The following is a 25,578-nucleotide window of genomic DNA, read 5'->3' as shown; positions in this document are numbered from 1 at the left end:
GAGCCCTAATTAAAGTTATTAACCAAAAAACAAATTTTTTGAAATGTCTTTCAATCAAAAGGGAAATGGGGGGCTTTTACATTAAAGTATAAATTACACAGGCCTAAAGAATTTTCCACTTTCAGATTTTTTTTTTAGTTTTGGTTTTTTCTACATTAAGGTGTTGACTTTCCCCCCCAAAAAGGCGCACACATTCTCTGGCACATGTCATTTATGTTGAAGTGAATTCAACAAAAAACACTTAAGACACATGGGATTAAGCAGATTTTTTTGAAAATTTATTAAATATTTGGGTCAAGTGTTCAAAGTGGTTAATACACAATAGATGGTGACTAATATTTTGGGAAAAAAAGATGTGTGTGTAAAAATATTCTATTAAGCAAGAGTCGACTATGTGAATGAAGCCTTTCAGAAAAATCTCAAAATTTTGTGCGACAAACTTTTTTTAAACAAGATTTTTTGTATGTACTGACTTAGTGGCACTAAAATATTGCTTAACAAAAAAATGGGAATCAAAGTAGATACAGTTGTGAAAATTTAAAATATAGGTCCTCCGCTTCCAAAACGTTGTGTATCAAAATATAATTTTAAATTATAAATAGATCTTAAAATATTACACGTGTATCGGCTTTTTGAACTTTTACATCGTAAAGTAACCCACATAGAGTACCCCCTCGTGCACACTTTTGGAAATTTTCCGACTAAGATTCCCCGGAATCCTTGCACTTAAGGTGTGTAGTGTCCTCGGGGGTATTTCGATTAAAATTACGAGGAATATTTTCGAAAATGTTAACTCTCAAGAGAATCAAAATATTTGCATTTATATTCCATTTTTTTAAATTATGGTTAAAAAAAGTATGGAGGGTATATTAAGTTCGTCATTCCGTTTGTAACTCATCGAAATAATCATTTTAGACCCAACAAAGTATATATATTCTTGATCAGCGTAAAATTCTAAGACGATTTAGCCATGTCCGTCCGTCTGTCCGTCTGTTGTAATCACGCTACAGTCTAAACGAATTAAGATAGGAAGCTAAAATTTTGCACAGATCCCTCTTTTGTCTGCAGGCAGGTCAAGTTCGAAGATGGGCTATACCGGTCCACGTTATCGTATAGCCCCCATATAACGGTACCCCCCGATATTCGGTATTTTGATGATTTTAGCCACATTTTCTAATGAAATGGTCTGAAAATCCACACAAGAAGTTCCTTATGAGTATTTTATCCCTTGAAAGAGAAATATCTATATAGGTCCACGATATCGTATAGCCCCCATATAACGGTACCCTCGATATTCGGTATTTTGATGATTTTAGCCACATTTTTCAACGGAATTGTCTGATAATCCACACAAAGAGTTCCTTGTGGGCACTTTATTCCTTGAAAGAGAGTTGTCTATATAGGTCCACGATATCATATAGCCCCCATATAACGGTACCCCCCGATATTCGGTATTTTGATGATTTTACCCACATTTTTCAACGGAATGGTCTGAAATTCCACACGAGGAGTTCATTGTGAGTACTTTATCCCTTGGAAGAGAATTATCTATATACACGATATCGTTAGCCCCCCACATAACGGTACCCCCGATATTCGGTATTTTGATGATTTTAGTTACATTTTCAACGGAATTGTCTGAAATTGTACACAAGAGGTTCTTTGTGAGCAGTTTACCCCCTGACAGAGAATTCTCTATATAGGTTAACGATATCGCTTATCCCTCATATAACGATGATTTTGATGATTTTAGCCATATTTTCCTATGGTATTGTCTGAAAATCCACACAAGGAGTTGTTTGTGAGCACTTTAACCCCTGAAAAGTAATTGTCTATATAGGTTCCCATATATCGGCACCTTCCCATATTTTCAAGATTTTAACAGAATTTTTAATGGATTCTATTTTTTGAAAATTTTCTAATTCGTACCAAATAGTGCAGGGTATTCAAAGTTCGGCCCGGCCGAACTTACTGCTTTTTTACTTGTTATATATATAACTGCTGTGTTAAATGGTGGACCTATTGTGATATTTTTGAAAATAGCGATTCTTGAAATCTCAGTTTTTCTTATTCGTGACTATTTTGAAACATAGACCGATATGTACTATTTTCTTCATCAATGATTCTGGATATTAGCTAGAGATCCCTATCCTAAGTACTTCGAAATATATCTCAAACTATAGAAGACCTTTAGTATAGGGTCGAAACTTTATAAGGGTCTCAACAACATTTGACCTTAGAGCCCGAAACTGCTTTTTATACCTTCCACCATACTATGGAGGGTATATTAACTTTGTCATTCCATTTGTAACTCCTTGAAATACTCATGTCAGACCCAACAAAGTATATATATTCTTGATCAGCGTAAAATTCTAAGTCGATTTAGTGAATGAATTGAGATAGAAGGCTAAAATTTTGCACATATGTTTATTTTTCCAATAGGCAGGTTACGTTCGTAAATGGGCCATGTAGTCCACGTTTTCATATAGCCCACATATAACGGTATTTTGATGATTTTAGCGACATTATTTACCGGAATTGTTTCAAATTTGGTATTTGAAGTTCCAATGGGATACCAAACCATAAGACAGAAAATTGTCTGTGCTGGTTCACATCTTCATATAGCCCCTTATATCGGTACCTCCCTATATTCGGTATTTTGATGATTTTAACGACATTATCCACCGGAATTATTTCGAATGTGGTATTTGAACTTAGTAATGGATACTGGAGTCTAAGACAGAAAATTGTCTGTGCAGGTCCACGTCTTCGTATAGCCCCCATATAATGGTACCTCCCGATATTCGGTATTTTGATGATTTTAGCGACATTATTTACCGGAATTGTTTCAAATTTGGTATTTGAAGTTTCAAAGAGATACTTCAGCCTAATACCGAAATTGTTTGAAATGTCGAATTTGAAGTTCGAAATGGATACTAGAGTCTATGACAGAAAATTTTTTGTGAAGGTCCAAGTCTTCGTATAGTCCCCATATAACAGTAAATCCCCATATTCGGTATTTTGATGATTTTAGCGACTTTATTCACCGGAATTGTTTCAAATTTGGTATTTGTAGTTCGAAATGGACACTACAGCGTAAGACAGAAAGAAACGACAGAAAAGGCCCCATATATCAGTACCTCACTAAATTCGGTATTTTGACGAGTTTAGGTACAATACCCACCGAAATTCTTTGAGATGTCGTATTTGAAGTTCGTAATGGTTGCTACAGCCTATGACAGAAAATTGTCTATGCTGGTCAAAGGTCTTCGCACAGCTCCGATATAACGGAACCTCCCTACATACGATATTTTGATGATTTTAGCTACTTTATTCACCGTTTATTTCAAGTTTCAAATTTGAATATGGTAATGACTTATGACAAAAATGCCTATGTAGGTCCACATCGTATAGACCCCAATATAACGGCTATATTCGGTATTTTTAAGATTTTAACAGAATTTTTAACGGATTTTATATTTTGAAAATTTCCAAATTCGGTCCATATGGTGGAGGGTATTCAAAGTTCGACCCGGCCGAACTTATTGCTTTTTAACTTGTTTTTTTGTTTTGTAAATTTTATTGAATGAAAAAAAAATGCCGGAAATAGCATCAAATTTTAGAATAAGTTTAGATTTGTTCGAATTGGTCACCTTTGGCACGAATTATGGCATTCAACTGGCCAATGAAACCGTCACATGCTGCCCGAATGTTGCTCTGCGGTATTTTCGCCCATTCCCGGCGAAGTGCTTGCTTGAGGCGATCGACACTTTGGTATTTTTTAGTTCTAAACTTGCTTTCCCAAATACTCCAGACACAATAGTCCAACGGATAGGTATCCGGAGATTTTGGAGGCCATTGTGAAGCGAGGAACCTCATTTTGTAACCATTCTTGGGTGACGCGTGTTGAATGCAGTGTCCAAGGTCTGCGACCAAAAGTTTGCGTGCCCAGGGCTTTCATACACCCTTCGGAATATTTTCGCGATAATATTCGGCATTTATTCTGATACCACGGTCGATTAATATGAGCAGAGAGCGACCATCGGCTGTTATGGCAGCCCATACCATCACCATGGCCGGCGCTAGAGTTCTGGTGGCCAACCGAAGCCGCACATTTTCAGCTCACCTTTTTGGCAAGTAAACACGATCATTTTGTTTGTTTACAAACTGCTGGACAACGAATGTTTTCTCATCGGAGAAAACCAAATACGTCAGTTCACCACTTTCATTTTTCAATATTTTCCGAATGGTATATTGCAACATGTTCAGCTCACGAGCCACTTTTCGGCCACTGCGACGCGGGTTTCGATCAAGTCGCTTCTTTACATTCCGAACCATTTCTGCTGATGTTGCTGTTTTCTTCCGTCTACTTCCTTGACGTCAGGCTACGCTGCAAGTATCACGGTAACGAGCGGTGGTACGAGACTCAAAAAAATTATTCACATTTAAATGCCGGAGTGCTCTATCGATAGCCACTTGTGGTTTCCCAGCCAAATATAAAGACATCACACTACCACGCTTGAATTCCATCACGAATAAATTTTTTTCTGGAAAATTCTCACCAAAATGCAGTCTGAAATTGGTTGCAGTTTTTTCATCTCACCCTATAAATTATTTTATACGGCCAAAGCGTGTCTCATCGAATGAACTATTTTAGGCCCTAGGTCTCTTTAGACCAAATTCGTTTCAGGACAATTGGAGTCAATCTAGTTATGTCCGAAGGGAATGTCCGATTTGATCCAAACTTGGTACATCGCAATATTATTATCAAACTTAGATCGAGTTCGGAGATGGGCAATATCCGTCCACTACTTCTGGTACCTCCCTCACAAAAGGTCGAAATTTAAAAAAATATATATATTCTTTCTGCATAGAATGAGAAAGAATAATTCAATTTTGCTCCAACTTTGCAAATCCTAATATTTGTGTCAGTGCTAGGTTAGGTGCGAAAATGTACAATATCGGTCCCCTCCCATCAAGTACCTCCCCACAAAGGGTCGAAATTTTGAAAAATTATAACTCTCATAAAATGTGTTTTAAAAATTTTATTTTCTTCAAATACACCCAACACAATATTTGTATTAATCCAATATCTAGTGTGAAGATGGAATATATCAGTCGGCTCCTCCCTCCCCTCCCCACAAAGGGTACAATTTTTGAATATCCATTAAGCCCATAAAATATCTGATTGTATTCAAACTTTATACATCTCAATATTTTAAGCAACACAAGATCTGTTATAAAGATGGAAGAGATCGGACTATTCCTTCTGGTACCTAACGAAACTTGTTTTCCCTTCAATATTTATCGTCAATGGCGTAATTGTGAATAACACACATAAAACAAGATTCTTAACTACGGTACAATTTGCATACTTACAAAAAATCCCTTTAATAAGCATTCACGCAATCACGCTTAATAGCTATAGTGGTCCCGCTGCTGTCAAAGCTCTTCTAATGATTTGAGAATTGTATCCCATAAAAACCTAAAGAAAATATTTGACGTCCTATCTAAAGCCAATAAATTGGCAGCATATCAATAAGCCATTACTATTTAACAATAAAAAGCGGAAAACCCCACATTAGCAATTGAGAGGCGCTAATGTTTGGTACAAACCACCCACCCGCACATCTTCCCACCCACCCATCATATCTTTCAGATAAAATGTTTACTTCAAGTAATTAATGAGTCAACTGTCACGAACACATCAATCGTTTCCTTTTGCGGTCAATCGATGGAGAAAATTTGCACAAAATTGTGGCTGCCACATTTTTTGAAGACCATCATTCGCGATTTTTCCCACTGAGACCCCACCAAAAAAATCAACATCAACATGACAGACAGAATATAAATATGTAGAGTGATTTTTAGCGCTAAGTCTATTAGCCAAGCAATAAATCATTCAATTTTTTCGCTGTTGTTGAGTTTTCAAATACTGACAATTTCGTTAACTTTCATAAGCATGGAATGTGGACGACTTATTGCATAAGAGGAAGGTGAGTCGTTATTATCAATTTCCAACAAAGAGATTTTAAATTCTCTATGATAAACCCTAATTTTTGTCGACAATTAAATTTTCCGATGCATAGGAGGAATACCTTAACTCAAGAAATAATAAATCAATTATGTGATAAAGTAATGAGTAAAAAAGGATAACTTTCGGCAGGGCAGAATTTTTAATATCCCCCGGCATGAGACAAACTTTAAAATAAAATTACAGAATTCTATATTCCAACGAATTCCATTTCAAATCAAAGTAAAATGTAGTTATATATCGGTACTATACCAAAACGTGTACCTACTTTGGTTATTTTGAAATCTATTAAAACAAATCCATTAACAATTTTAGCTAAAATCATGAAGAGTATATACCTATATGGGCCTCTTTCTGTTTGATAGATTGCTACCCGCAAAAAACTTCAAATACCTATTTCCAAACAATTCCGTTAGAAAGTACCGAAGGCTATACAAAAATGTAGACCTATATAAACAACTAGCAAGTGCCCACTACTTCGTCGGCGAAAAGTCCATCTTAAATCCTAGAAACCAACTATAACCTCAATATCAAATTTCAGGCTTGAACCTCTATATTATTTCACTCAAATATAGTACCGTTTAGTACTTTTTGGACAATCATAGTGTACGCATTCCCGAATCCACCTTCTTCTCTCAACTACAGAGACCAACATAGTCAAATTTCAGGATTCCAGCCCTATCCCTCCACCCAACATAAAATTGAGTACTATTTAGTACCTGTCGCACAATTATTGTACAAAATTTCCAAATCCACCTCCATATCTCAGTTCCAAATATCAACAGAGACCTCAATATCGAATTTGAGGATTTCAGCCATATCCATTCACCCAATTCCAAATTTCCGTACTTTTCGTACAATTATAGCACACATTTCCGAAACCACCTTCATACCTTAATTCCAGATACCAACAAAAAACTTCAATATAAAATTTAAGGATTGCAGACCCATCCCTTACCTAATCACAAATATATTACATTTTAGTAATTTTCACACTATTGTAGTACATTGAAAACCTGGTCCATATCTCAATTCCAGATAACAACATAGATCTGAATATCAAATTTGAGAAATCCAGCTCTATCCATTCACTCAATCACAAATATAGTACCTTTTAGTACTTTTCGTACAGTTATGGTACATATTTCTAAAACACCTCCATATTTCAATTCCAGATAACAACAGAGATCCGAATATCAAATTTTAGGATTCCAGCCCTATCCGTTCACCCAACACCAAATTGAGTACTCTTCACTAGTTTTCGTGCAATTATAGCACACATTTCCGAAACCACCTTCATATCTCAATTCCAGATAACAAGAGAAACCTCAATATGAAACTTGATAAATTCAGCCTTATCAAGCCACCCAATAATAAATTTAGCATTATTTAGTACTTTTCGTACAATTATAGTACATATTTCCGAAACAACCTCCATATGTACAGGAAACACATGAACAGCGACCCTAATACCAAATTTAAGATATGAAACAGTAATATTTACTACTTTTCGTGCACTTTTTGTACACATTTCCAAAGTCACCATTTTATCGCAAACCTACCACCATCAGGGACCCCAATACACAATTTTAGATTCCAGGCACTATCCGTCCAACCAAAACCAAACTTCCCAATCCTACACTCCGATATTGGTTCACCCAAATCCAATTTATAGCCTATTTAGTACCTTTTAGTACACTTAAGAACAAAATGTACATAAAACCTACATCATACATTCCAAAAGCAATGTTATTTCCAATTTTCAGGATTCCAACACTACCGGCTCACCCAAAATTTAAATTGTAAAAATTGGGTACCATTTAGTGCACATAAGTACGTATTTAAAAAACTACCTACATACCTCAGTTCTAAAATGCATTAGTTATCTTATTTTAAAGTTCAGAATTCCAACTCTATTGGTTCTCCCAAAATTTAGATTGTACGAAATTTAGTACCATTTACTACACATAAGTACGAATTTCCAAAATTACCTACATTTCTCAGTCCTAGATTGTCATAGTAATCTTATTTTTAAATTTCAGAATGTCAGCTCCACCCAAATCGAAATTGTGCTGAATTTAGTACTATTTAATATTTTTCATGCACATAAGAACAAATATCAAAAACTACCTCCATATCCCAATCCTTCACTCCGCCAATAATATTAATTTAAAAATTCAGGAATACAGCTCCAACTGTTCCTCCATATTCAAATTGTCCTAAATGTAATACCCTCAGTACTTTCCCTATACATGAGTGAACACTTCCAAACTACCTCCTTACATCAGCCATACTCCTCAACTTTATTACCATATTTAGTTCCTTTTAATATTTTTCGAACCGTTCTAGTATGGGCAATTCAGAAATTGAAAAATGAGAATAAAATCATCCAAAAAGCGAATATCGGTGCCCCCCTTCATTTTGGGGTTTGAGGGGCCTAAAATGGTAATTTCGATGAGTTACAAACGGATTGACAAACTTAATATACCCTCCATGCTATGTATGGAGGAGAGTATTAAAATTGCTCGTTCTCAGATGTTTTAGACAATTTCTCTTTCTCCTGCAAGCAAATATTTACCCCAAATAAGCATGCCTAATGTAAAGTGAAACTAAGTGGAGACAGACAAACGACGCTCCTGCCTGGACATATTTCAAAATATCATTTTTGTCAAATTTAAAAAAAAAAAATATATTTTTTCAAATACTTCATTTCTGAAAAAAATGATGTTTCTAAAATCCACCGCTGCATTTTGTACTTCCAAATATCTCAACAGCTTACGAATTCATCCCACAAGATCATTGGTCTCCGCCGGCTGCAATACCCCGGAAAATACGACCAATCAACGTCCAATTGAACCGGCCAAAGTTCGTATGGGTTTCATACCCGATGATTGGTTTACATTCTTCTACAACAAAACCGGGGTGACTGGTCCATACATGTTTGGAGTGGGCCTACTGAACTATCTCTTCTCCAAGGAAATCTATATTTGTGAACATGAATTCTACAATGGCCTCTCAATGGCTTTGCTGTGTATTGCAGCCGTAAAGAAACTTGGACCGCTAGTGGCCGATTACTGTGACAAAGAAATTGATAAAATCGAACAAAAGTGGCAACAAATGCACAAGGAGGAACTAAAAGCTCTCGAGAGTCTAATCGAACATGAACGCCAGGAACAATGGCGTGCCGAGGGTAGCCTGCTGCTGATGCAAATGAAAAAAGAAAATATTGCCTTGCAGCTGGAGGAGGCTCACCGGAAGGCAATGATGAAAGTGTATGAGGATGTAAAACATCGTCTGGATTATCAGGTGGATTGTCGCAACATTGAGATACGCATCAATCACAAACACATGGTTAACTGGGTGGTGAACAAGGTATTGGCAGAGGCACCATTGCCAGATGCCGACGATGAAGCGGCAAGGGAGAAATATCGTGCGGACTTGAGTGCCATGGCGTTGAGAATTAAATGAATTTTGTCTTGGCAAAAGAGGTAGATTTTCAATGTTTATATTTTGGAGTTTCTAATAATTTTTTTTATTCGAAAATAATACAACTAAACATTAGGGTGTTTGTGCAGCATATTTCTTCTATTTTAACCTCAAATTTTTGGAGAAGTTAATAGTAAGTTATGAGATATATTTTTAAGATTTTTAATGGAAAATTGAAACAATGTCAACTCTGACCACTACGTAACAGTTTCTATATAGATTTGGCTCAAAGGAATGGTTGAAATTAGTTGCATGACTTTTGGTATTTTAAATGGGCCATGTTGGTCCATGTTGAGGTATATCCTCCATATAATGGTACCTCCCGATTTGAAATTTTCATCTGAGAGGCCGTAAAGTATGTATAGTCAAGAGAACAATACGATTCAATGTATATTTGGCGATGACCGTCCGCTGATTTAAATCAATTTAGAGACCACAATATCAGAAGATATATATAGCACTCGTAACATTTCCGGAGTCGATCTAGCGATTTCCGTCCGCTCGTTTGTCTGTCTGGTGTGCACGATAAATCTCGAAGGGAGCATCTGATTTTGTACTTCGTAATATTATTATCAAACTAAGATCGAGTTCGAAGAGAGGTAATATCGGTCCACTCCATCTGGTTCCTCCCCATCAAAAGGTAGACATTTTCAAATAAAATATTTTAGTACATAGAAAGAGAAAGGGTCATCTGATTTTGCTCCAACTTTGCAAATCCTAGAACTTGCATCAGTGCTAGCTCAGGTGTGAAAATCAAGATCTGTTGTGAAGATGAAATGTATCGGTCCACTCCTTCTTGTACCTCACACACAATGGGTCACTGTTTTCAATTTTTTTTATCTGTCATAACTTGCGAAATATGTCAGCAATTCGTTACAACTTGCTATATCTAAATATTTCTGTGAAACAGTAACCTGAGATGAATATGGAATTTATGATCTCGCATAAAATTGGATATAAATATTCGATTTTCCTGTAATTTTGCACATGCCAATATTTTTATCTGTATTAGATGGGGTATGAAAATGGAATACTTCGGTCGACTATGTCTGGTACATCAGGCACATTTTAACATTTTCTAAAAATTCTCACATATTTAATTAAAATGGAAGAAAGTACTCGATATAGTCCAAACCTGGCATGCCTTAATGTATTTTTATCATATTTATTTATGTCCGATACGTAATGGACAATTTGAATAATCACAACAGAAGTCAAATTATATTTAAATCATCGAACATTGGCTCAGGGTATACATCTGTCGACCAAACCGACTGATACTTCTTAACTTGTTTATTATTTGATCATTGGCATGTGAGAATCTGAAATTTTTAAACGTTCCTTTATGGGCTCCCTTTGTATTTTATATGTATTATGGTATTGTCAACACAAAAAAATAAATTGGCTTCAATTTTGTATTGGCATTTAATTGAACCAAAGACCTAAAATGGTAAAGACTAGACAAAATGCATTCTGAGCAAATGGTTTGTGGCTATACTACCTTGAATAACAGCTCATGACAGAGGCATGTTAATATAAAAAACACAATTATAGGAAAGAATGACAAATAAAAGTTTGGATAATCCAAAATATTGGTTTCAAAATTCTATTCCATATACCTTCCCAAATAATTGCATACTGCCTTAGCGGTTTAAATTGCTTAACATTGGTAACTATGTTGTTACGATATCATAACAACAGAGGTATTTTTCACAGTATTGCCATATTTTACTTTGTCTTGTCCTATCTTTATACTTCTATGTCTTTGATTGAACCCCCATGTGGTATCGTCCACCCTATTTAAGGTATTTTGAAGATTTGTTCTGATTTTACCAATTTCTCAAAGTACATCTTAATTTTGAACTTTATGCATACGATTCCATCGAAAATTCAGAATTGTGATTACAATGATTGTTTTGGTATTTATCATTTTTAGGTGTCATAATGTCATGAGATATTATAAAGAATTTTCAGAGCCGTACTCAAATCCTGCCGTTGTTTCCCTTTATAATTTGACATTTGTATGCCGTGCTACGATGACAAGCTGTTTATGTATCATGACCCTTAGAAAGCCCCAAATGACATGTTAATTACATTCAGAATGGGTGCATTGAAAAATATTTACAAATCATTGTATGTTAAAATGGAGGGTACATGGGTGCATATGTGTGTAAGAAGCAATGTGTTGCAATTTTTTTCAAATTAGTTGAAATTTTATAACCCCACCCTGACCTTATGTTTATCTTCAAAGTGTACTGCTGAGGAATTATAGGTTAAAGTCCAAGTTTTGATTTTTACATTTCGTATTTTTATAGCCTACAACACTATGTGTTGGGGGTATTATAAGTTTGATTGGGCCAAAGATTATGTAACACCACGAAATATTGGTTTCCCATATAGGAAAGTATATATGGATCTTCCTAGCTCGCCGAGCTGAGTCGATCTAGCTATGTATGTCTGTCCGTCTGTCCGTCCGTCTGTCCATGTTAATTTGTAATCACGCTACAGGTCGCAATTATGGCCCGATCCTTACGAAATTTTGCACGAAGGTGGGGTTTGAGTCAGAATAGAAGCCTATTTCTTTTGGAGATGATCGCCAAATGTTTAGGGTTTGAAATGAACCAAATACTGAAAAAATGTTGGATTTTGCAGTAGCTATACAGGTCGCAATTATAGACCAATCGACGCGGAATTTCGCATGTAGCTAGAGTTTAGGGCAGGGAAGAAGCCTACCAAATTGGGTGGTCATCGGATAATATTTAGCGGGTAAAATAGACCATATCTTTTTTGTTGGAAAAATTCAAAATTTTTCATTAAACCGCGAATATTTTAAATCCCGGCGAAATCACAAAGCCATGACAAGGTTACTTCTGATCTTTACATTGATCTTAACATTCAACAAATCAGATATATAGCAAAATATGTGCGATATATATGTCTATCAAAGAAGATATGCTTGAAAGATCTCTTATATGTCGAGAACGGCTGAACTGATTTCGACAGTTCTCATTAATTCAGAATGGCCTCTTGGCAGGAAAGAAAAACGTCTAAGAAAATCGCATAAAAATGTCTCTCTAAAGATGAAAATATTGATTTTCTAAAATTTTCTCATATTTTTTCAATTTTGTCATATTTTTGGCATATTTTCATTTTGAATTAAACATTTGGTAATATTTCTACAGCTAACAAAACTAAGTAGTTAGGATATCAGGATATCATATACAGATCGCATTTATGGCCCGATCCTTACGAAATTTTGCATGGAGAGGGTCAGAATAGAAGCCTACTCTTTTTGGAGATGATCGCCATATATTTACGGGTTGAAATGGACCAAAAAACTGCAAAATTGTAGCAGGTCGTAATTATCGCCCGACCCTCACGCACATTTGAATGGGGGTTACCGGACATTGCAAAAGCCAAGCAGTTTTGGATGTCCATCCAAAAATATTCAATGTGCGAAATAGTTTGCCAACTTTTGTAGATAAATTACGAACATGTCCATTCCAGTGACTTTTTGGAGAATACACAAATACAAGAATGACGCACTTCTGACTATTTCGTTAACGCTGATTTCGTTGAAGAATATAGTCAGTCAAAAACCAATAATAAATGTTAATCTTTTGCCACTTCTGAGAGAATATAGGTCTTTGGGAAATATTGGTTCCAGATCTAGGAAGACCATTTAAGTGTAACATCTACCAATAAATTGGAAATGAGCAAGTTAGCTTACGTTGCAATTATTCGAAAATTAGAGAAGAAACCTGATGGTTTTCTTTTATTATTTGTCACAATATCTTGTGGAATTCATTCGAGTATCTCGCCTATATAAACTGTATCACTTATTATAGTGTTGTAGGGTATTCAACGGTCGGCCCCGCTCGACTGTAGCCTTTGCTTACTTGTTTTATATTAAGTTTTCCTTTAGAAATGGTTCGAATGGAATTCCACACGATTCTACGGTCATTTGGTATGTCGTCGGTTTTATGGATATGAAATCATTTCTCTACGACCTTGTACTCTTCGCTTCGCCCTATCGTTGACGGACGTTCGACAAATTGGCGATTAAAATAACTTAAAATAAGTTTCTCTCTTGGGATCATCCACCGTGAATGATGTTCTGTCATCCTTCTTCCCAAGGTTCGAGATCGATTTGACCGTTAGCCAATGTCATAGCACTTCTGACGTGCTTTTTCCTCTTTTTCTCTTCCAAATTGTTGGCCTCTACTGGTTATGCTGGGAAGCTGAGTTATGTCGGATATTGGACTTGCAGAAATATTGTGAGCGTTTGCAGTTTTGTGGGATAACAATTTTGAAATCAGGTTAACTTCTTATGGAGACGATTATGGGGAAATAATCTAACCAAGAGAAATGACGAGTAGCCAAATAACGTCACCTCAGACCTGGTTTGACGGCCTCCTCTTATTCGGCTGGGGGCATCTTTATTTACCGTGCGGAATCAGCTGTGCCTGCGCCAATCCCCTCGGAACATCAGCTAGGACTAAATGTCACAATTCATGGAGGGCATTAAAGCACTTGGTACCAGTTGGTCATTGCCTATCAAAAACGAAGGTACGGCAAATAACACAGTTCGCGTCTATTAATCGACGGGATATTGTCATTAAGCACCTCCACCTCGACAGTTTCATATTTGACTGCAACCCCATATATTCCAAAAAGGGACTAGCTCAGGCGAGATATGTTTGTATTAAACAAAATAATGTAATACGATCGCTAAACCCCTCACCACTACTTTTCGTTTGATTCTTTCTCAATCATAACCACGTTATAAGCTGCAATTTCACTTGAGCTTCAATCCTGCAACGCTGCGAGTGAAATATTCCTCCAATTTATATATACAACTATCTCATATATTTTTCCTCGGAATCATTGGCTACTTAATTGCAAAAACGATGCATGTGGCGTAAGATGTTGCGGTATAAGTTGCTGAACGGAAGGCTGCATTGGAGTTCCGTGCTCCGACGACGACCCACATGATAACTCTGGTGAAGACGACTTAGACCTCGGCCCGTCGGCTTCTCATTGTCTACATCCATTATATTGCACTGAAACAGATCTGTGGAGGATGAATATTGCTCTGGGACTATTCGGTATCGTAGAACCCGCCGCCGTGGAATTGTCGTTCCCAGTGTCTCAGCAGATTCTGCACTCCCGGCAGACGGCTTTGGCTTAATTCATATACAATTTTGGGCTGATTAGGAATAAACATGTACAGGGTGAGATGAAAAAAATGCAAACAAATTCAGACAGCTTTCATTACTAAGCCACTCGTCCGACAGCTGTTAAAATAATTCCAGTAACAGCTCATATATATACTGTTTACAAGCGTAAAAAAGGATTTTGATGAGAATTATCGTTAGAGCAATCCAGTATTTAAATGTGAGTAAATCTTTTGTATCTCGTACTATCGCTCATTACAGTGATATTGGTAGCGTAGCCCGACGTCAAGGAAGTAGACGGAAGAAACCATCAACATCAGCAGAAATGGTTCGAAAAATAAAGAAGCGACTTGATCGAAACCCGCGTGGCAGTGACCGAAAAATGGATCGTGAGCTGAACATATCGCAATATTCCATTCGAGAAATATTGAAAATGAGCCATTGAAATTCCAAAAAGTGCAAGAACTTACACCGCAACAGAAAGAAAATCGACTCAAAAGAGCTAAAGAGTTGCTTGCTTGGCCGAAAGTGGTGAACTGCCGAATTTCATTATCCAGCATTTTGCAAACTAACAAAATAATCGTGTTTACTTGCCAAAGAGGCCAGCTGCACCTTCGGTTGGCCACCTGAACTCAAGCGCCGGCCATGGTGATGATGTGGGCCGCTATAACAGCCGATGGTCGATCTCGGCTCGTATTAAATCCTTGGGACGCAAACATTTTGGTCGCAGACCATGGACATTCCAACAGGATTCAGCACCATTGCACTCAGCATGTGTCACCCAACAATATTTACAAAATGGCCACCAAAATCTCCGGATACCAATCCGTTGGACTATTGTGTCTGGAGTATTTTGGAAAGCAAGGTTGGCACTTGACCAAGGTGTAGATCACCTCAAGCAAGCGCTTCGCTGGGAATGGGCCAAAATAGCGAGGACCGTGTGACTGGTTCATTGGCGAAATTTTTGATTTTTTGCTTTCAATCAATAAAATTTAAAAAAAAATTAAAAATTACGGCGTTTGGCTTTGTTGCAGTTTTTTTTTCTCACACAGTAGATAATATTCGGCATTTATTCTGATTAATACGAGCGGAGAATGATCTTCGGCTGTTATGGCGGCACACATCTTCACCATAGTCGGCGCTTGAGTTCTGTGCTAATAAAAAAAAGTCATACATAAAACGAATTGAGTATCCGATATAGTCCAAACTTGGTCTGTGGTAATATTTATGTCAAACTTTGACGAAAGCTCCTCGTGCCTCACCCTACCCGGAATACCAACTGAAATTCCTAAGTTAGGCTCACAAGTGGCATGGCCAGTTTTGGCCAAAGCTTTTTATACCTCACTCTCCCTGGAATATCAACTGGAATTCCTATGTTATTTTTATTATAACTCACACAATAATTCAACGAAAGTAAATTAAAATTGCCATGGAACATCCCTTTAGAAAAATTTGTCGCACTTCATTAAATCCATTCGCCACGCCACCAAAAGATAATTTCTGCACTTTAAATGATGCCCTCCTGTCATTTCCATCTTTTCATCTCAATCTTTTCAACTCTTATTTCCAGACATTAATTTTATTGATTCACTATCGCGCGCTCCAAACAGTTGTCTGGAGCACTTTTGATCTTCTCGACCGCAAAAACTTAACATTCAAATACATTAACGACTTAACCGAAGACTTACGGGTTATTTGCGAAACTTTTCATTTCCTTGCCTGGGGCTAAATTATAACGAACTTCCGAATAACGAATCCAGAGCGCAGAACACGCAGAGAAATGAAGGTGAAGTGAACTAAGAAAAAATAGAAAACACCTTCATTTCGCAGTTCATTTTTGTGCCGTAAGTTTTCTTCCTTCGTTTAGTTTTTTTCCCCCGCTGACTGACTGTCTGTCTATCTGTCTGTCGCTCGGTGGGTATTGATTGATATTGACTTCATAAAAGAGATGTGTCGATGATTTGTGAACAGCACTTGAATGTTTCTTCGTTTAAAAGTTTCCCTGAGTTTCTTTTGCCAACTTGGAGCAGAAGAAGAAGAAGTGGAAGAAAAAAAACAACGAACTGGAAAAGAATGTGTTTGCTGCATAGCTTCACATGTAAGCGGGGGGCAATGGGAGGAGGGTGGTATATTTTCTAGGTTGTTCATGTGATGAAATTGTGATATGCGAAAAAAACGTGACTAAACTTTTCTCTGCACTTTCGAAATCTTCGTAATGAATAATCAATGGAAAAATATTGGTATTGGTATTGGAATTTCTAACCCCTTGTTTTCCTAGTCTTCCGAAGATACTTCATTCCCAACTTTATAAATTGGAATTTTTCCCCGTAACGAAGTGAAGTTTGTGTGTGCGTGTGGGGGAAGGGGATAAAATACTAAATTAATATTTTAGTTTGATCTACGAGTTTTGTGGGAGAGTGAATCTCAAACGTTTTCATAAATCTGTTGGGATTATTTAAGAGGTATATTTCATTTGTTGTTTATTGCATTTTCGGGAATTTAAGAAGAGTTTGGATATATATGCATTCAAAATTTTATATACACATATTTTGTGGTTTTTAATAAAAATAAACAAGTAAAAAAGCTGTAAGTGTGGCCAGGCCGAACTTTGAATACCCTCCACCAATTGGAACGAGTTTGGCAATTCTCAAAAACAATAAAATCCGTTAAAACTTCTGTGAGAATCTTAAAAATACCGAATGTAGCTATTATATTGGGGTCTATCTATCTGTTTATAATGTAGATAATTTCATCAAAATACGGAATATATGGAGATACCATGATGGTTATAAAACGTCGATCTGCACAGACAATTTTCTGTCATAGGCTGTAATATCCATTACAAACTTCAAATGCGAAATTTGAAACAATTCTGGTAAATAATGTCGCTAAAATCATCAAAATACCGAATATAGGGGGGTACCGTTATATGGAGGCTATACGAAGACGTGGACCTGCACAGACAATTTTCTGTCACAGGCTGTAGTATTCATTACGAACTTCAAATGCGAAATTTGAAACAATTCCGGTAAATAATGTCGCTAAAATCATCAAAATATCGAATATCGGGGGGTACAATTATATGGGGGCTATACGAAGACGTGGATCTACATCGCCCATTTTCTGTCTTAAGCCGTACCATCGAACTTTAAATATTAATTTTGAAACAATTCCGGTAAAAAATGTCGCTAGAATCATCCAAATACCGCATATCGAGAGGTACCGTTATATGGAGGCTATACGAAGACGTGGACCTGCACAGACAATTTTCTGTCTTAGGCTGTAGTATCCATTACGAACTTCAAGTACCAAATTGGAAACATTTCCGGTTAATAATGTCGCTAAAATTATCAAAATACAGAATATCGGGAGGTACCGTTATATGGGGGCTATACGAAGACGTGGACCTACATGGCCCATTTTCAATACCAAAAGTCTTGCAGATATAGTACACATTTGAGTAAAATTTTATCAACCTACTTCATTTCGTTGGGAAGCTAGAGTGATTTCCACAGACGGACAAGCGGATAGACGGACGGATGCACGGACATTGATAAGTCGACATAGAATTTTATGCTGATCAAGAATACTTATACTTTGTTAGGTCTAAAATGTATATTTGGAGGTGTTACAAACGGAATGACAAACTTAATATATCCTGTATACTATGGTGGAGAGTATAAATATAAATAAGAACGTATTTGTTGTAATGCTTTATGCTATAGAGTATTCGTTTGCCTTCTGGAGCTTGAACAAACAAATCGATAGGTCTACCCACACGTGAACATGCCAGGAACAGCTGACCATGAGAAAATCAAGAACATGCTAAATTTAGTCCACATACACGAAGAGTTTGACCTTAAGATATAATAATCGGCCTATCAAATGCTGTGATGATATTAGGAGGATCCTAGGTAGTAATATATACAGGGTGAGATGAAAAAAAACTGCAACCAATTTCAGACTGCTGTCATTTCTAATCCACTCGGCCGACAGCTGTTAAAATTATTCCAGTGACAGCTCATTATATTCTTTACAATCGTACAAAAGCATTTTGGTGAGAATTTTTCTGAAAAAAAGTTATTCGCGATGGAATTTAAGCGGGATAGTGTGATTTCTTTATATTTGGCTGGAGAACTACAAGTGGCTACCGTTAGAGCACTCTAGCATTTAAATGTGAATAAATCGTTTGTGTCTCCTACCATCGCTCGTTACCGTGATACTGGTAGCGTAGCCCGACGCCAAGGAAGTGGACGGAAGAAACAACAAAATTAGCAGAAATGTTTCGAAAAGTAAAGAAGCGATGGTCGCTCTCCGCTCGTATTAATCGACCGTGGCATCAGAAAAAAATCCGAATGCGTGGACATGCTAGGAATAGCTGAGCATGAGAAATGCAGGAACATGTCAAATTTAGTCCGCATACACGAAGGGTTTGTCCATCGGATTTATTAATTTCATAGCAACTGCCAAGAGATCTCTTGCAATTAGAGAATACCCAAGAATTCGAGGTTGCAACACAATTCCCCGTAAAAATCGTATCCTCAATAAAATTGTTGTGTAGTTTTTTACTGTTAGCTTAATACAATTGCAAAGGCGTTGTGGTCCATGCTTCTTAACAATGCTTCCAATCTTAACCTTGGCATCAGAATAAATGCCGAATATTATAGCGAAAATATTCTGAAGGGTGTATTAAAGCCTTGGGCATGCAAACATTTTGGCCGCAGACCTTAGATATTCCAACAGCACTCAGCACCATCGCACTCAGCATGCGCCAACCAAGAATGGTTACTAAATAAGGTTCCTCGCTTCATTTCCAGCGCACAATGGCCACCAAAATATGCGGATACCACTCCGTTGAACTATTGTGTCGGGAGTATTTTGGAAAGCAAGGTTGGCGCTAAAAAATACCAAGGTGTCGATCACCTCAAGCAAGCGCTTCGCCGAGAATGAACCAAAATACCGCAGAGCAACATTCGGGTAGTGTGTGACGGTTTCATTGGCCGTTTGAAGGCCATAATTCGTGCCAAAGGTGACCAATTCGAACAAATCTAAATTTATTCTAAAATTTAATGCTATTTCAGACATTTTTTGCTTTCATTCAATAAAATTAGGAAAAAAGAAAAAACTTTAAGTTCGGCAGGGCAGAACTTTTAATACCCTCCACCTTAGGGAAAAAGAAACATTATTACCCACAAATATCAATTTTTAGACATATTCGTGGGAAAATATGGCAAAAATATTCAAAATATCGGAAGGTACCGTTATATGGGGCCTATACCAATGCACATATACATACAATATTTCGCCACACGAACTTGGACCCATTATGACCCACAAATACCAAATTTCAGTCAAATCCGTGAAAAAATGTGGCAAAATAATCAAAATACCGAATATCGGGAGGTACCGTTATATGGGGACTATACAAAAACGTGGACCGATATATCATATTTTCAATACCAACCATCCTAGACACTGACAGGGAGACGGACATCGTTAAATCGATTTTATGCTGATTATGAATATATATACTTTAGGGATATTACAAACGGAATGACAAAGTTAATATGGAGGGTATAAAAATGTAAAAAGTATGACGTTTGACTTTATTGCAGTTTTTTTTTATCCCGCCCTGTATATATGGGGCCTATATCGAAAATAATTTGACAAATTTATTTTTCTTTTCAATTCTGTTACTCATTCCAAATTTCATTATGATTGGGGATACATATTGTGTTTGGTGCACCAAATACGTGAAATCGTCCGAAAATGTATATGGGAGCTATATACAAATCTGGACCGATTTCAATATAATTTGACAAATTTATTGTTGTTCCCAAGTCTGTTACTTATTCTAAATTTCATTAAAATTGGGAATATATAGCGTGTTTGGTGCAATAAATACATGAAATCGGCAGAAAAAAATTATATGGAAGCTATATCCAAATCTGCACCGATTTCAATATAATTTGACAAATTAATGTTTGTTCCCAATTCCATTACTCATTCCAAATTTCATTAAAATTGTGGATACATTTCGTGTTTCGTGCACCAAATACATGAAATCGGGCGAAAATATATTCAAATCTGCACCGATTTCAATGTTATTTGGCAAACTTATTTTTGTTCCAAATTCCGTTACGCATTCCAAATTTCGAGACTGTATCTGTAATCTAACCATACATTTGTGCATATAAAAAATAAATTATTTGGAGGTACCTCCAGATTCTGATTCTATATCTCCAGTTCCAAATGGAATTTCGAAAAATTTTTATAACCTATTTTACTTTCAGGTAATGCTGTAGTATACTTGGAAATTTTTAGGAAAATCTGTGCAGCGGATAAACAAGTTAAAAAGGAGTTAGTTTGGCCGGGCCGAACTTTGAATACCCTCCACCATTTGGAACAAAATTTGGAAATTTTCAAAAAATAAAATCCTTAAAAACTTCAAATACGACATCTCAAACAATTTCGGTGGGTATTGTACTTAAAATCGTTAAAATACCGAATATAGGGAGGTACTGATATATAGGGCCTATACGAAGACTTGGACCTGCATAGACAATTTTCTGTCACAGACTGTAGTTCCCATTACGAATTCTAAATATGTAATTTGAAACAATTCTGGTGAATAATAAAGCTAAAATCATCAAAATACCGAATATTGGGAGGTACCGTTTTATGGATACTATACGAAGACGTGGACCTGCACAGACAATTTTCTGTCTTAGGCTGTAGTATCCATTTCGAACTTCAAATACTAAATTTGAAACAATTCCGGTGAATAATGTCGCTAAAATTATCAAAATACAGAATATCGGGAGGTACCATTATATGGGGGCTATACGAAGACGTGGACCTGCACTGACAATTTTCTGTCTTAGGCTGTAGTATCCATTTCGAACTTCAAATATCAAATTTAAAACAATTCCGGTGTAATAATGTAATAATGTCTCTAAAATCATCAAAATGTCGAATTTAGGAAGGTGCCATTATATGGTGGCTATATGGAAACGTGGACCTACATGGCCCATTTACGAATTTGACCGAATTTGACTATTGACTACAACAGACAGATGGACGGACAGACAGACATACAGACGGACATCGCTAAATCGGCTTAGAATTTTACGCTTATAAACAATATATATACTTTGTTGGGTCTGACATGAGTATTTCGAGGAGTTACAAACGGAATGACAAAGTTTATATATCATGCATAGTATAATAAACATATAAACATTTTCCTCAGAAGACATGGCTTTAGACATGTTCCTTTCCTCCGCTCAGTAAATTTAAACTTACTTTAGTTGACAAAGGCAATAAAAAAATTATTCCAATAAAATTGCGTTAACGATGCCATGTTATTCATCACTCATAAAACAAACTATTAAATAACCTCATAAATTTCCAAACTTGTTTTCATATACTTTGCGCTCTTTTTGCTGCAACAACACTCTCCGAGAAAACAACTTGACTCAAACATGAAAATCTATACTCGGATGTGTGTGTGTGTCGATGTGTGTATGCATTTAAGTCTGGATATGCTCGTTGTCATCTTCATCATCAGCCATTTTGTATGGAGTAACTGTCAGAAACAAACAAACAAAAAATATGAAGACAAAGTTTTCCTCTTCACACTGGATGTCTCGATGCATATCTCGCTTTATTTTTTCTGGAAAAAACAATAACAAATATATATGAAAAAAAAAATACAAAAACACACTGAGATCTGCAAGAGATTCATGTCTTACTTTGCACGTTCGTTTCGCCTAGGATTCACACATTCTGAAACCATTACTTATTGTGACATCCAACAAGGCAACATAAACTTCTGGAACTGTATTAAATATGAGTATACATAGATATTTATGTTTTTTTTTTTTTTTTTGCTCTACATTAAGGCATGTTGCGGCAAGAGTTCATTTAAAATATAAAGTTATTACTTTCATTTTAAAATAGATTCTGCAGCGAACATATTAATATTAAGAAATAGAATAACAATACGATTGAAAATAAATATTTGAAAAATGTTGTTGCAAAATGGTCTGGCTTTATCCCTTTATTGTTGTTTTTATAAAAACAACGTTTGTTTATTAGTGCAGAACGATGGTAATGTTTACCAGGGGGTAAGGCAGGGAATACCTAGGTTTCGGAAAGAGCCACCAATCCTCATCAGTTCCCTTGTTTTTGTCTGGGATATTCTCCCCAGAAGTTATTTTAAAAATAACTTCTATGACAAAAACATTTTTTTACCCAAGTGACGAGATCGTAAGCTCAATAGAAGAGGAACCAAAGAATTAAATAAAACTAAAATTCTCTTGGAAAGTCTTCTAAATCTTACAACCGCACTTATAAACATTTACATCTTTCTCCACTTGTTATGCTTTCGTTCAGCCTGAACGAAGTAGCATAACCATGTAAGTTGGTTTTGTCTGTTACAACAAAAAACCCCTTCGTCGACCGTGCCTTGTAAGATGTAAGATTTAGAAGACTTTCCAAGAGAATTTTAGTTTTATTTAATTCTTTGGTTCCTCTTCTATTGAGCTTACGATCTCGTCACTTGGGTAAAAAAATGTTTTTGTCACAGAAGTTATTTTTAAAATAACTTCTGGGGAGAATATCCCAGACAAAAACAAGGGAACTGATGAGGATTGGTGGCTCTTTCCGAAACCTAGGTATTCCCTGCCTTACCCCCTGGTAAACATTACCATCGTTCTCCACTAATAAACAAACGTTGTTTTTATAAAAACAACAATAAAGGGATAAAGCCAGACCATTTTGCAACAACAAAATACTACGGTATCCCGAACAAACAAGCCACACTGTTCTATTTGAAAAATGGGCACTTATTGTAATAGTTTGGCGAATAATTACAAATTATTGAAAATTCAAATTATTGAGAATTTATATTAAGTTATGAGGATTCATTCATTCTGTAAAAATACAGTTTCATTGGTTTTCAGTAAAAATAGTTAAGCTGGAGCTTTTTTATAGTATTTTAATATTTGATGTAACTAATTACGAACAAGTAAAAAGCAGTAAGTTCGGCCGGGCCGAACTTTGAATACCCTCCACAATTTGGAACGAATTAGAAAATTTTCAAAAAAATAAAATCCATTAATTTTTTTTAAATCTTTACAATGTCTAATATAGGAAGGAGCCGATATATGGGGGTATATATGACATATGTGGACCTATTAAGACAAATGTATGTCTGGGTGTAAAGTACTCACAAGGAACTCCTTGTGTGGATTTTCAGATAATTCCATTGGAAAAAGTGGCTAAAATCAACAAACTACTGAATATCGGAGGGTACCGTTATATGTGGGCTATACGATATCGTGGACCGATATAGCCCATCTTTGACCTGCCTGTAGACAAAAGAGGGATCTGCCGAAAATTTTAGCTTCCTATCTTAATTCGTTTAGACTGTAGCGTGATTACAACAGACGGACAGACGGACGGACAGGTCTAAATCGTTTTAGAATTTTACGCTGATCAAGAATATATATACTTTGTTGGGTCTAAAATGATTATTTCCTCCATACTATGTATGGTGGAGGGTATAAAAATAAGGTATGAATTCAGATGAGGGGCTAATATAGGGATTGGGAAATTTTAGTAAATTTTAGCGTTGCGATTCAAATTGATACTACAAATCGCACTCCATGCCAACCTCTTCGTCCCTTTGTACGGGAACAAATGCAAATCAATGCGAATAATCCGTTGTAAAGTGGACCGAGCCATGCCCAACTTATGAGAACGGCGTTTTTGGGATGTTCTTGGGGACCTCTCAACACTGGCTCGTACGGCAGCGATATTCTCGCCCGATCGCCTTGGTCGACTTTTATATGGCCTCTTCGGATTAGAAAGAGCCTCACCAGTCGAAAATTTTTCGTATAAACGTTAACATTTTTTTAATGTTTTAAAAGCACGTTGAGTTTTCACAATTGACTTCTTGTAAATTTCAACTATTTCAGAGCGCTCGCGTGGCGTGTATTGGTTCATGGTAAAAATCTGCTTGGACTGACGCTTCAAACGCGGTATGTCATTAAGCGATGTGACATCTCTGTCAAAAGTTATGGTGTTGCCAGATGGGTCCGTCGAATATGGGAAACCCTGTAAGGTCGGCTAGTAAGCTCATCTGACAACTAAGTTTATTGTCAAAAACCATAATTGTGATTTGAAAATTAAAAAAAGATTCAAATAACAATAGTGAAAAAAATTATAGTCAAAAGTAGTATTCTTGACCGACCTGTTATAGGCCTTGTTCCATTGCATATATACGCTTATGTTCAATAAGTTCGCCCAAGCGGAGTTTTCCGGACCATCCACCAAATTGACGGATTTTGCATATTAAACAAGTTGAAAAGCTTTAGGTTCGGCCGGGCCAATCCTTCAATACCCTCCACCATGTGTAGCGAATTTGGCAATTTTCAAAAAAAAAAAAAAAAAAATACGTTAAAAAATTTGTTAAAATCTTAAAATACCGAGTGTAGCCGTTATGATAGGGTGTATACGACGACGTGGACCTCCAAAGGCAACCTCTACCATAAGTCATTACAATATTCAAATGGGAAACTTAAAAAAATCGGTGAATAATGTAGCTAAAATCATCAAATTACCGAGTATAGGGAGATACCGTTATATGGGGGCTATAAGAAGACGTGGACCTGCACAGACAATTTTCTGTCATAGGCTGTAGTATCCATTACGAACTTCAAAAACCAAATTTGAAACAATTCCGGTCACAAATCTCAATAAAATCATCAAAATACCGAATATAGGGAGGTACCGTTATATGGGGGCTATACGAAGACGTGGACCTGCACAGACAATTTTCTGTCATAGGCCGTAGCATCCATTACGAACATGAAA

The 25,578-nt window shown here is 36.4% G+C and overlaps 1 protein-coding gene across 1 annotated transcript; it reads left to right on the top strand.

Moving 5' to 3' along the window:
- The first annotated feature begins 8,672 nt into the window (after positions 1-8,672).
- On the top strand, positions 8,673-21,092 carry LOC101889004 (ATP synthase subunit b, mitochondrial-like). Its single transcript, XM_005182427.3, has 2 exons — positions 8,673-9,522; positions 20,991-21,092. The coding sequence occupies exon 1, from the start codon at positions 8,756-8,758 to the stop codon at positions 9,500-9,502; it is 747 nt and encodes a 248-aa protein (XP_005182484.1). The 5' UTR covers positions 8,673-8,755; the 3' UTR covers positions 9,503-9,522; positions 20,991-21,092.
- The last annotated feature ends 4,486 nt before the right edge of the window (positions 21,093-25,578 follow it).

This window comes from Musca domestica, unplaced genomic scaffold (assembly GCF_030504385.1).
Source record: "Musca domestica strain aabys unplaced genomic scaffold, Musca_domestica.polishedcontigs.V.1.1 33, whole genome shotgun sequence".
NCBI lineage: Eukaryota > Metazoa > Arthropoda > Insecta > Diptera > Muscidae > Musca > Musca domestica.
This window is presented reverse-complemented; position numbering and strand designations above follow the sequence as displayed.